Raw genomic sequence first — 12,998 nt, 5'->3', positions numbered from 1 at the left:
CTGACATGCCAATTTACCTGCCTCTGCAGTGCTGTTTCTTTGCTGTTTATGTTTACTCAAACCTTCCATGACATCCTGAATTCGCCAAAGCTCCTTCTGAATTTGAGCACGTTGTATACCGGCTGACTCAGTCTGCCAGAGAGAAATGTTAAAATTGAGATTGTCTGCCTCCACTTTTTATAAAAAGCATTGACGGATTCATTGTATTTTATCACGCACACTTTTTTCGTTCTGGATACAATGCCCTTTTCTTAGATTGAAACGAAAGCCACTTGCAGGCCTCTCCCAAGGCAACAAGCTATCCAAGGCTGTCAACTGCTACCCACATGGGGCATTTGGGGATGTCAGCTTTCATCTACCCCGTGACCTGTTCCTGGAGCTTGGGGGCAGTGCGGGATGTGGAGAACAAAGGCAGTAGAATCCATTCACATTACACATTTTATATTATTTATTTAAACTGCAGTACTGAGGACTCTCTAAGATGTTCTAGAGGCAAAATGAGGGAACATTCTGCACATGCTTGCACATTATGTTTCAGCTGTATTTTCCAAAATGTTTCTTTTTATTTTGTAACCAAATTCAGGCAGATGTGCTTGGGTGGAAATGAAGGGAAAACTAGGAGAGACTGAACCTCTGACCCAAATTTTGACTGCACCACATATTTCATTGAGATTTTGTCCTTTCATCCTCACTCACTGCATTCCAACCTCTTATGGGGCAAAAATCTTAATGCTTTGGAAATTTTCCCCACCACATCAATATACTAGTATCTTTCTTGGGACACAAGAACATACATCTCCAGTAGAAACTCATGTGCATAAGGCCTATGGCCATAACAAAACTTACTGTTCTGAAGACTGAAGAAGCAGGTAGGCCTTATGCACATGAGTTTCTACTGGAGACGTATGTTCTTGTGTCCCAAGAAAGATACTAGTATATTGATGTGGTGGGGAAAATTCTGCCAGTTGACAATCCAATCCAATCCAATAAGATTTTGCCCCATAAGAGGTTGGAATGCAGTGAATGGGGATGAAAGGACAAAATCTCAATGAAATATGTGGTGCAGTCAAAATTTGGGTCAGAGGTTCAGTCTGAAGAAGACTGAAGAAGCAGGTAGGCATATAATATGCCATTATGCATTTCAGATCCTTTAACAAATGTGGGTGAACTCATTCATCTTTGCACATCACATCCAGAAGTACATTCTAATAGTATCTGCATACATTTTGGTATTATTTCTGGTAAGTATGGATATGATACAAAGTTTAGGCATTGGTCGCACCTGAACTTCTCCCAGCCGCTCCAGCTGCTCCTGCATGTGGTTCTTTGTGACCGTTACATCATACTCTAGTTTGTCATATTCCCGCCAAGCTCTCTCAAGCTCCTAAATACAGACACATTAAAAATGTACGCATGTTAGTTTTGCTTCATGGGTAAATCCAAAAAATATAAATTTGGGAGAATGCATGATGAAGAAAAATAAATGGTTTTACTACATTCAGACGGGTTGGGTTGCCTGAAAGTGTGGCTGGGTGGTGCCCTAAAAGTTGAACAGCTGACACACATCTCTGCAACTCTGGATCACTTTCCAAAATAAATGCATTCTGTTGTTCCATTGTAGCAAAAGGAGTCCCCTGCCCCCTATTTCCATGCCCACACAAGGAGTGGTGAATTCAAGTCAAATTAATGTTTGCTAGAGTGTAATAAAGAACAAACCTATATCTAGTCATTTTCTTTATTTAAAAAAATGCCTACACGAAGAAGGCCTGCTGTTAACACACCACTGAGCTTTACTAGCTGAAGAAAAATTGCATTACTTACTGCGGTAGCTCGAGACACTTCTCGACAAGTGCTAAGGAGTCCATTCTGTAAATCATCCCTCTGCAAGATGACATTCTGTATGGCAGCTGGATTTTCCGCATTCATTTCTATCTCCTGACTGGCTGATAGCAGAGCTTGCTCAAGCGTATACTATGGTAATAAAAAGAATAATTTTAATGTTCCACATCATTGAACTAATTTTCTTTTTACTTCACTTATCAGTGTTCTGATAATAAAGCATGCAAAATAACATCCATTTTGGGTAATAAATATAATTGTCCTACTTTTTCCTTGTGCAGCTGCTGAAGCTTTTCTTCCAGGGCTTGAACCACTTTGTCTTGCTCGCATAATCGGCTAAGCTTAGTCTAGTGTGGAAGTGAAGATGGTAATAATTAGTGCCACTGGTTGCTTTGCGCTTTTTATTTTTAAAATCGCATACACATTGGGGGAGCCTGGAATATCTAAATGCAGATTACCACAGGCATGACCCTAAATCACACACCAAGCTAGGTTTGAACCACAGTGGGGTGTTCTGTTTTATTTACTATTTATTTACTATTACCCTGAGTCAGTAGGAGCCATTATGCACCTGGTGATCTACCTGTCCCATTCACTAAGTCAGGGAACGCTCCATACACAGCATGGGGAATCTCTGATACATTATCTAATAAGGGGCAGCTCCTGCAGATAGGGAACTGAGTACCCACTACACATGTCCAACTTAGGACAAATAGTAAACCTGCTGTGGTGTTTGCAAAAACCTGGTACAATATCTGATTTATGAATAGGGATGTCTTTTTGGTAAAGCCAAGTGAGTAGGGCTTTGTGTGTATTAAAGGTTCAGCTTACTGTACACATTATATGATACTGCTCTTGAATATCTGGGATAGGATGACCTATTCATTGGGGGGAAATGCTGCTGAATTTACAAGGGGCCCTGGGAATAACTGAAAGATAACTTATACACTGATTCCCTGTTTGCGGATCAACAAGCCGAAGTCCTACAGTGACTACTTTGTATGCATTTGCAACACAAGCTACTCTGTACAAACGAGAGTGAGTTCATTTTAAGGCTTGGCCATACAGTCACATCACCTTTTGTCTCAGAAAAGCTATTCCTCTTGTACCCTGTTTTTGAAAAAAGGTAAGGCTCAAAAGTTTCTGCTCTCTCAAAAGTGGCTGTGGGTAAAGCTACATTTTTTTTTTTTGCAGGCTTTCAACCACAGATTAGTCAAAGCACATCTCAACTCTGTTTCAGAAAGTCAGGGAGATGTGACAGACTAATGTCACATTGAGTTTGAACTGTTTTTACATGAGTCAAGCATACCAGTTTGTTTAAAACGCACCAATGCAACATACATAAGGCCAACAGTACTTACATCAATATCTAGGTCTTCTGATCTGTATTTGTACAGAGTACCCCTACATTCATCTTGTGTCAGCTATAATAAGGAAGAACACTCCCATCAAACAAATTCACTAAAATCATGTAAAACAGTGTGCAGTCTAGTTAACATTTAATTAAGCATACATTACTTCATATTGAATGTTAAGCACGTAATATGCCTGAATGCATTTAATCAACACAAACACACACCATGTAAATTTCAGTTCATAATGGAATGCCAAATATGGATTGTCAGAAGGGGAAAGCACATCAGAGCTATTTATTCTTGCTATGAAGGTAACCTATGAAGGTAAAGCTAAGTCTGGAATTCCATTCATTAGTGATCTTCAAAAAAGTCTTTAGGAAAAAATGACAGAAAACAAAAAAGTTTAGATAATAGCCAAAGCAAGCAAGAACCAACAAACAAAGGGGGGGGGGGAGAGATAAATCAGTTTCAATTATACCAAGGGTTTGGTATGCAGTTAAGAGGGCAGTGAATAAATTCTCAGTTGAGAATTCTGAATGTTTTCTTTTCTTTTACTTCTTAGTCTCCGAAAAACTCAAGAAGAGTTACATGAGATTTACAAAAAAAGGACATTATCTGTGAAGACAGCAGAATGAAAACTGTAAATGCACTGTCTTTGACATGCAGGTTTTATTACTTCACTCTCAGCTTTACTGTTAAATAAGACTTTTAACACAACACAAGCAGCTATACACTACATACTCCTTTACACAAACAACTGGGCAGGGGCAATGCACTATTTTGACAAATTTTAAAAGAAATGTGTCAAGGCAAGCAAGATTTACACCAAAGTTACACTGATGAGGGACTACATGGAGGAGAAACAATCAGTTCAGATAGCAGAGGATGACAGTTGGGGTTCTACAATGGGCTGGAAAATCATTCAGGTGTCTAAGTGCCAGTAAGGACTTTAGATACCTGAGTTTTCCAGTGTGGCTCTACTCTATATGGCTCCAATGTTATTGTTTGCACCTCCTTGCTCCCAATATTATAAGGGGCTAAATGGGACCGCAGCTAACACAGTAATCACACTGCAGTCATGAAGACAGATTGTTGACATATTAAGTTCTCTTTCCAATTCTAGATTTCAGACTGCCTAGTATAAAGACACAGGTCAAAATATATAGACATACATTTCAGCATATGCATTTTAAAGTGTATTAATGAATTGGCCATTGAGGATATTCTGCACTGGGCCAATCTTCAGAGTGTGGTTAGGATGTTGGGAGCAAGGCTCCTGTGTTCCTACTGCTTCCCTCCTGGCTTCCGTTGTATAACCATGAGGTAGTGGCAGGTCTGCATTAGCAGTAACTGTGGCTGATGTGTAAAGGGATCGCCTTGCCAACCAGAGCATATTTGAAGTACATTTTCAAACCCTAGCTTGCTGATTAGGTATGCTGATTAGTGCCAATGTGAACATAATGTTACAGCATTTTTAAAACTGACAAGGAAGGTGGGAGAGGGAAAAGGAAGAAAATGGCAAATCTACATTAAAGCATATTTGCTAACAGTTCACATGTTGACTATCTTCTCTACCTTCACATACATGCACAGGATTTTTGTGTACAGAGTAAGAATGTAAGCTCTCTCTCTGTTTTTAAGGTAGGGCTACATCTGCAAGCGTGAGGCAAGGGTTTAGCCATACAAGCATTCCAACCACAGAATAGATCCCCAGAGGACTTTTTAAGTGTTTCATTTCAAGGCATATCCTCATGCAAATGCACTGTGTGACGATCTGAGATTATGCACGGTGTGATAAAGCCATATAAGTAACCTTGCTTTGAAATGAACATTTAATGGAATGAATACTGGAAGATGAAAAAGCCACAGCACCTTCGAGTGTCATGAAAATTACAGATTTTAATTTGTTAGTACCTAACAGGGCTTTCTCGTTTTTAAACCCACTTGAAAATGGACTACAGATTCCATGTTGACTGGAGAAAGAATTGAAGAATGGAAATATCTTTTTTCATAATAATAATTAAAAACATGCTCAAACATGGCCAATGTATATCTGGCCAAGCTTACAACAGGAAAAAGGTAAGATATATGCATTTGTTTTTAAGAATTACGGCGTGGATGTGTACATTTCTGAAGATCCATCCAATTCTCACTTTGTAGGCAATTCTGAAAACTTTACTATTTGAACAGCTTTAAGTCTAAAACTCTCCCCCCCCCCGATCATTATCCAGATTTCTTGGAAAATAAGTTGCTTATTTAAAAAAAATCTGTACTCTAAAAATCACAAAGGTGTATACACATCTTTTGCTCAGCCTTATCCTTCCAATTATATACACTCAAATAGAGTTAATTCTACATAGGGATAATTCACAATATATTACCTTAGGGTTTGCATACTACCTTCTCTTCTCATGAACTCCAATTCACTTTTCTTCTGGGTTCACAAAAACCAAGGTATGAAGAATACAGGTTGACTAGCCACCATGGTTTGAGGCTACATGTGAACCATAGCTAGGATTACTGAAGCCATTCTTTAAATTCAGCTGCCTGTCTAGAGTCACAGGAGGTTGTCACTGGCTTCAGAACTATAGCCTGAAAAATCACTGAGTTGATGGAAGACCACAAAATGCAGCACCAGCTTTCAGTAATTTGCCAACTCTTTTCTGGGAACCCTGTTGTTCCTGTGAAGGTTACAAAGCTTCTTAGAAGCTTGGTAATGAAAGACTTGTTTTTCTGAATGACAGCTTGCTCATCATACACAGATCTTGTTAATGGGCATATGGCAGAATATAGTCTAATGTGCTCTAGGGCAGACATTGCATAGTTTACATAGATCATAGATCAGAGGACATAAGATAATCCTGGATCAGGCCAGTGGGCCCACATAGACCAGTATCCTGTTCTCACAGTGCTCAACCAAATGCTTACAGGAAACATGTAAGAAATCCTGATAACAACAGGACTCACTTCCTCCCTGCTCTCGAAGTTTTGAGCAATGGGTAGTCATAAGCATATGACCTTTGACAGTAGAGGAAGAACATAATCTTTTCCTGCCTAAATATTTAATCCACTTTTAAAGCCATATCCCAGGTGCACCCTTGACACAGGGGCCCAAACATCTGGTCAATCAGGTGACTCTGTGTGACCTACAATGCATTCCAGTATCCTCTGCGATGACTGTGGATTCCTTGGCTGATGGCTCAACAATTCCATGATCTCTCTCAGTGGAAAACAGCAACACCACTTTATAATAGACCCTTTTAGATGCTAGTCATAGCAGACCATCACCAACTATAGCAGTGGCTTTGGGTGACTTTAGGTTTCGCAAAACACATACCAGAGGCCACCATTATGATTAAGGCATGACATTTAGCGAAGTTGACAGGGGCAATTTTTCCACTCTTTAATCCAAAATAGGTTTCACATCACATGACAATAAATGCTCATCAGAAAACAGTTTCTGCTTAACTGCTCATGCTGAACACCAGAGCAATGACTCAGGGCCCAGCGCCATCTAGTGCCCCAGCACCTGCACTGCCTATCCGACCTCACAATTTAATTCAAGTTTTTCTTCATTTATCACAGACAGATTTCTCTCTTTCTCTCTCTCTCTGGTACTCAAGAAGAAGTGAAATTTATTACACTTCTTTATTATAGCTATGTATAATACATACTGAATTCTGCCGCTGAAATCTTATTTTTAAAAAGTTACCCTATGTGTGCAGGAGCTTTGGCTCATTATGACTTAAAAACTCACAAAGCACAAAGCCTGAGGGCATTAAAATGGTTTTAGCAGCTTGGGGAAGGACAAATAATAGTACAAAGCCTCTGTGTGCTTGTGGACTCAGCACACATAAGACTTGCAGCTACTACACAACTCACAGCTCTAATGAGGATGGAAGCTGACAGGCATTTTTCAAGGTAGCTGCTTAAAGTATCATCCATATAGAGCTGGTCCTCTGTAGGCAACAACCCTGAAAAGAGTACTACCAAGGTCCATTTCTGCAGGCTTTCCAAGCAGTTGTGGAAGTATAACTCTGGGAACATCAGGCTAGGACTGGCTAAACACAGTTTGTTGCCTGGGACAAAGCCAAGATGACAACCACCCATTCCAGCTCCATGTGCAAAGGTAAACTGAACTGGCAACTTCACGAACAGATAGTTGAAAATCCATTGAATTGTTTCTATCAGACACCACAGAAAACTCTGGCATGTGAACAGTGAGTTGTATGTGGATTGATTTGCTCAGAAAAAGGATTTTAAGCAGTACCTGCTCTGACACAGACCCACCCACCCAACATGCCCGTTTCTATCGCGAATCTTTCATTAAATAGTTCAGCTATTTTAAATCCCATGGAAACATTTCAGAATTTAAGGCCAGTGATTCAGTACAGGATGAGCTTCTCCAAGTCACCATCTGCATACCCCTAATTATATATTTGATATTAATGAACATGACATGTTGGAAGACTATTTCTTCAAGCTGTTTTTTTTAAATAAACGCAAGATTAAAAGCTGTGAAAACAACACTTCCCACCTGTGCTCTCAATTCCATTAGGCCTCAAAGGCTTTCTCTAGGTACCATGAATCCATGAATGATCAGGCAGTTCAGCCTTCAAGACCTTCCAGAGTCAAACTATCAAGTATGGTGCTAACTCAGTGTAAAATGATGAACCAATTCTAGTCCTTCCAACCTAATGAAAAGCAAAACCAAATAATTAGGTAGCTAACAAATTGATAATAACTCTCTGCACTTCAAGGGCACCTCATTTCTTTTTTCATTCCAAGCTGCAGAACTTTCCTTAGAGACGCTAGTTTCAATTTGGCAGATAAATCTGAATACCAATTTGGCTAGTGAGTCTCAGCCAAGTAGCAGATAACGAAGCCAGCGTTCACCCTTCATTTTCAGCAATGCTACATGCTGTTTTCCCCCCCTAACTTATGTAATAATTCACAGATGGAAGCAGGGGAGAAAGCATGTTAACTTAAAAGTTAACAAAGCACATGTTTGAGCAAGATTGTAGTGGCACAAAAGGCATTTCATTACACAATTTCTACTCGCAGCAGATGCCACACTGTTCTCTGGAGTGGCACAATTTTTTTGCCTACGTTGGCAAGGTTACCAAGTCTTGCCCCAAGAGGGAGACTGTGTCTTTTATCAGCTGCTTATTCGGCAGACATTTGACAGATGCAGGTTCTCCCATCATAGTTGCAGTGACAGAAGCTGCATCTTCCCAAGTTCTCAGTTCAAGCTGTGATTAAAGGAAAAGGAATGCCCTCCCCGGGAAAGGCAGCAGCAACCTTATGCACTGGTCAAAGCTCAAACTAGGGCTAACTTTGGACTAGAAGCTAGAGAGCCTCTGAGTTCATAGGCTGAAAAAAACAATGCCATTACTTGGAAAAACAACATAATGCCAAACATTTTATTTGGTGCGTGGTGAAAAACCTGTTAACATCCATATGACGTTTAGGATAAAATTCTTTGACAAATTGATTTCTAACGGACAAGTTGATGTTATATTTCCATTCAGCACATTTCCCCTCCAAATATTTTATCATGACTTGATACTGACTTTGTTTGCTGTGACTTTCTGAACACACTGCCCTTAAGAGCTATAGCCCCCAGATCAAAATTATTTTGATCCTTTTTAACTCCCAAGGGCAAAACAAAGCAGCTGTCCAGGAACCTACAACAATTAGTAAATTCATTCCTAAAATGAGAAGCTGCCAGAAATGACAAGGTAAACATTGCTGTCATGCTTTAGTGTTAAACCAAAATGAAGTCGTTCCTTCAACGGAAAAAGAAATAAAAGAAAATGAATCGCATAGATCCATGCTATGACAAATGTTGGAAGCTTGTTGGCGATTTTATGAATTTACTGAATTAACCTACAAAAAAACAGCAATTTGCCAAATATTCTGAAACAGAGAAAGTTATCCAAAGGGATACACTCAATACTCATTGACAAGTACGTTCAGCAAAGCCATGCTAACAATATTGCAGCATTTTATAAAACACAGATGACTTGTGGTTTTCCAAAACAAATAGGAGGAACACCAATGTTATGGGTAAACTGGAGGGGACAACCAAAAACTGTCACTGAGGAAAAATTTGCAATGATAAAAAGCAATTTCATTCACTATCCAAGACCTTACTTGATGGTACAGTTGTGGTCTTAGCGCCGAGTTCTCAATCATAGTGTGAACCATGATGATTAAAGGTTCATTCTCTTTCATCTATTTCAAATCAGGAGGAGCATACAGCAAACATCAGTTTACAGCACGGCTAGATTTGAAAGACGACACTGTAAATATAGCCTCTACTTTAATTATTTTCTGTTAGTGCAGCAGTTCATATTTCCTCTCACGCTTAAGCAAAGCTGTACATTTGAAAAGCCTGCTATGGCCAAACTAGAGTACCTACAACCCATATTAAGTTTAAAGTAATTATTACCAATAAGCATTTCAGACGTTTCTCTAAATAACTCAAGCTGAAAATGTTCAATCATCTTTAACAAATGGATATGATGGACAAAGGGCTAGCCTCATTAAATAAACCACCCACACACATTATCAGATTTACTGCATAAATAACACATTAACTATCTTAGGGATAGTTGCACACCATTAACTCTGAGCAAAAGGGAGGTTTCTGGGGCAAATCCTCGCTGTCAACATGGGGACTGGATAATGGGAAGAAGGCTGAGCTTAGTCCAAATTTTTCTCAACTTGATAATCATTTTATGGAGAGTAGTAACCTTGACCCCATGTATATTATTATTTTCCTGAACACCTGTGTTGGGTCAGCCCAAAACTATGGCACAACATGTAAACAGATGAATAGCATACAAGCCAAATCTTAATCCAAGTTGTAGACCGAGGCAGTCACGAACAATTGGGCTTATTACAACTTTTCACAGTGTGAGCTGCAATAATGTAAGCCTTCCTAGACAGTGAGTGCTCATTTGTCAATGTTTTAATTTTGAAATACTTTATGATCTGCAATATAACACCATAACATTGATAACATACAGCAACTATATTTACCAACCTCTAATACCTATCTTTTACAGTATAATAATTTTCAAGGCTGCATTATTTATATAAACTATTTACCAACTATGTTCACAAATACACTGTGTTGATGAAGTCAGTAACAGATTTGGGAAGCAGCCAGATTTGAGAAGCAGAGTTTCTGAACATCTACTTTTCATTTTAGTAGAACTTGTTAAGTCCCATTTAAATGAAAGGAGGATGAATGCTTGGAGAACTAAGCCTTTAAAGGCTTCAGTTCAACTAAAAGGGTGTATATACATTTTATCAAGGAAATACACAGGTTATATCATACATACAGTACTATCTTGTGGGTGGCCCTTAACAAAGAACCTGCTCATCTGCCTATTTAGGGAGCAACCAGCTAACGCCGGTTTCTCATGCAGGCCACATGAAAAACATAAAACCTAACACTCAATATGTGGCACAAGATGATCGGGACCAGAGTGGAAATTGTGTGAGAACTACAGTGGAGGTCCAAATTTTATGATGTGATTAGACTTCGCTGTGGACTCGTCTACAGCACAGTGTGTGTTTCCCCAACCTAACTGCACTCCAGATGTTTTGGATCACAACTCCCAATATCCCTCCCCGTTGGCCAAGTTGTAGTCCAAAATATCTCAAGGGCTTGGGGAAGGATAGCATGGCAGACCAGCAGTTATTTCCATTTTCCATCTGTGTGTAAGGAACGCAACTCAAAAACAGTGAGTAGAGGGTTGCTTTTTTAATCATTATAGACAGACCACATCCTATAGAAATGATGGGATACTGCTTAAAAGCACGGTGTTAAGCATCTTACAGACAACACTAGATTATAAACTTCTGAACAGGACTGTATTGAATAGGAGAACTTTTGATTCTTGAGAATTCCATATGCTGAGAATTCTCATGCATACAAGTAGCCTCTGGAGGTTAAATTGTAGTTAAACAGTTTGCCTGGTTCAATACAATTTAACTATTCCAAGCCTAGGCTAGGTTAGCATTTTCTAAAAAATTTAGTCTATAAGTACTGCTGATGGTCATAAGCTGCTACAATAGCAGAATGAGAAACAATGTCCTTTGTAAGAATATCCATAGGCGGTACTAAAATCTTCCATGATCAAAAATTATTCAAGGGCCCAGAAATATCACCTTTTTGGCTCAGAACTGCACTTAGAGTCAGAGACAGAACTGAATATAAATCTATGCACTGTCATGCTTGAATATTTCAGTCTGCCCAAAGATGAATACAAATCTAGCATCTCAGATTTTGCTTTTATATTAAATTACACATCAATTGTACATTTAACTGTGATTCAGCAGTATCAGCTAGATAACAAATCCAAGTGACAGGCAGATAGAATCAGTTTGTGATTTATCATTAAACATGACTATTGTAACCTGGTTAAAATGAACATCCTATCAGAATGTATGATTAAACCCAGGGTCCACTCTCTCCTAATCCCTAGTTATGTAGTAAAAGAAAATAGGATTCCTTATCAAATACAATTTTATCCTTCTGCATATGAGAGTGGTATAAAACAGAGAATCTGCCAAAGACCAACCAATTATGTCTAGATCAAAAAATAAAATTAAAAAGGAAGAGATTGGGTGTTGGCAGCAGCTCATAAAAACAGGGAACGGTGCCATGTGCCAGCACAAGTGGATGATGCACCCCACTTTGTGCTACTACTTGATGGGAAGCACTTCATCCTCAGCACAGCTGCCATGGACTGAGTTGTAAATGCGCCGCATTATTGGTGGTGTGTCAAGTGAATACATGCTCTCATTTCAGGATGCAGATAAAGGGAACTGAGAAAATCTAAAGAACTCCGAATTCCTGTGCCAACAACTCAGCAGGCGCACAAAATAATGGGCAGATATGAAGTTTTCAAGTTCTGTGCAAAGGTTTCTTGAAGTATTCCTCCCCCTCCCCACCCCCAAAAAAGATGGCTATGACGGAAGTATATCCTTGTTCATTACATCAAATGTTTGTATATATTTAGACTTTGACTGCATAGATGAAGCAGACAAAAGCCAGGTATAGCTACTGTGATAAACACTATATTGTTAGGATTATTTTTAAAATATTCATTTTGCACTTCACATTAACAATGTCATGTAAATAAGTGAACCCATTCAAATATTGGACCCCATTTTATTTTAGCAGACAAGCTGCAGCATTAGGACAAAGAGTATGAATGGCACAGAACAATGACCTTAGCATATAAATTGTGCTATCTGCACTTGGAGAAACATTTTCACCATCTGCCCTGAGACAATTTTAAATGAGACAGTACCATTTAAAAGTTTAAATGATAAAAAATAGTGTCAACATCAGATATAAATATACAAGAATAAGCTATGAATCCCACCTGATGATCCAAATATATGGCATTCCTTTGAAGGTGATGAGAAAGAATCTCATTCTAGCAAGCAGCATTCAAAGAGGAAGGAGAGAAGAAAAGGACAGATATGAAGATGTGGAAAAGGTCAGTCAGAAAAGAAAGAGAACTACAAATTCTAATTTCAACCTTTAGATTATATTGTCATATTAATCCAAGCGAGAATTACATTGAATTCTGGGTCTTCCTAGAATTTGCATTAGCATATTTTGAAAAGCCAATCAATACTCCAATGACAGAAGGAAGCAAAATTATAACCAAACATCTGCTTTTGAAAAGTAATAAAGCATTAGTTTGCAATTGCAGATTTAGTAATATTAGCCGCACAAACAACTTCTTAACATTAAAACAAAATTAAGAAAAACCA

At 38.8% G+C, this 12,998-nt stretch overlaps 1 protein-coding gene across 39 annotated transcripts in view; it reads right to left on the bottom strand.

Annotated features, from left to right (window-relative positions):
- The window catches only part of PLEKHA5 (pleckstrin homology domain containing A5), a 172,107-nt gene that overhangs the window by 15,001 nt on the left and 144,108 nt on the right, over positions 1 to 12,998 (bottom strand). For 14 of the 39 annotated variants that reach the window (XM_083401812.1, XM_083401822.1, XM_083401817.1 and 11 more), the window contains 5 exons: positions 3,201 to 3,263; positions 2,106 to 2,186; positions 1,822 to 1,971; positions 1,283 to 1,384; positions 18 to 132 (listed from right to left, as the gene is read on the bottom strand). In XM_083401812.1, coding sequence (XP_083257938.1) covers positions 18 to 132; positions 1,283 to 1,384; positions 1,822 to 1,971; positions 2,106 to 2,186; positions 3,201 to 3,263 — 511 coding nt within the window. Of the gene's footprint in view, positions 1 to 17; positions 133 to 1,282; positions 1,385 to 1,821; positions 1,972 to 2,105; positions 2,187 to 3,200; positions 3,264 to 9,350; positions 9,500 to 12,601; positions 12,656 to 12,998 lie in introns of those variants that run through there. The other 25 variants (XM_083401807.1, XM_083401839.1, XM_083401836.1 and 22 more) reach the window with 5 other exon arrangements.

This window comes from Podarcis tiliguerta (genome assembly GCF_965153285.1).
Source record: "Podarcis tiliguerta genome assembly, chromosome: 10".
Lineage (NCBI taxonomy): Eukaryota > Metazoa > Chordata > Lepidosauria > Squamata > Lacertidae > Podarcis > Podarcis tiliguerta.
The sequence above is the reverse complement of the archived record's forward strand: the minus strand, read 5'-3'. Positions and strand labels throughout refer to the sequence as shown.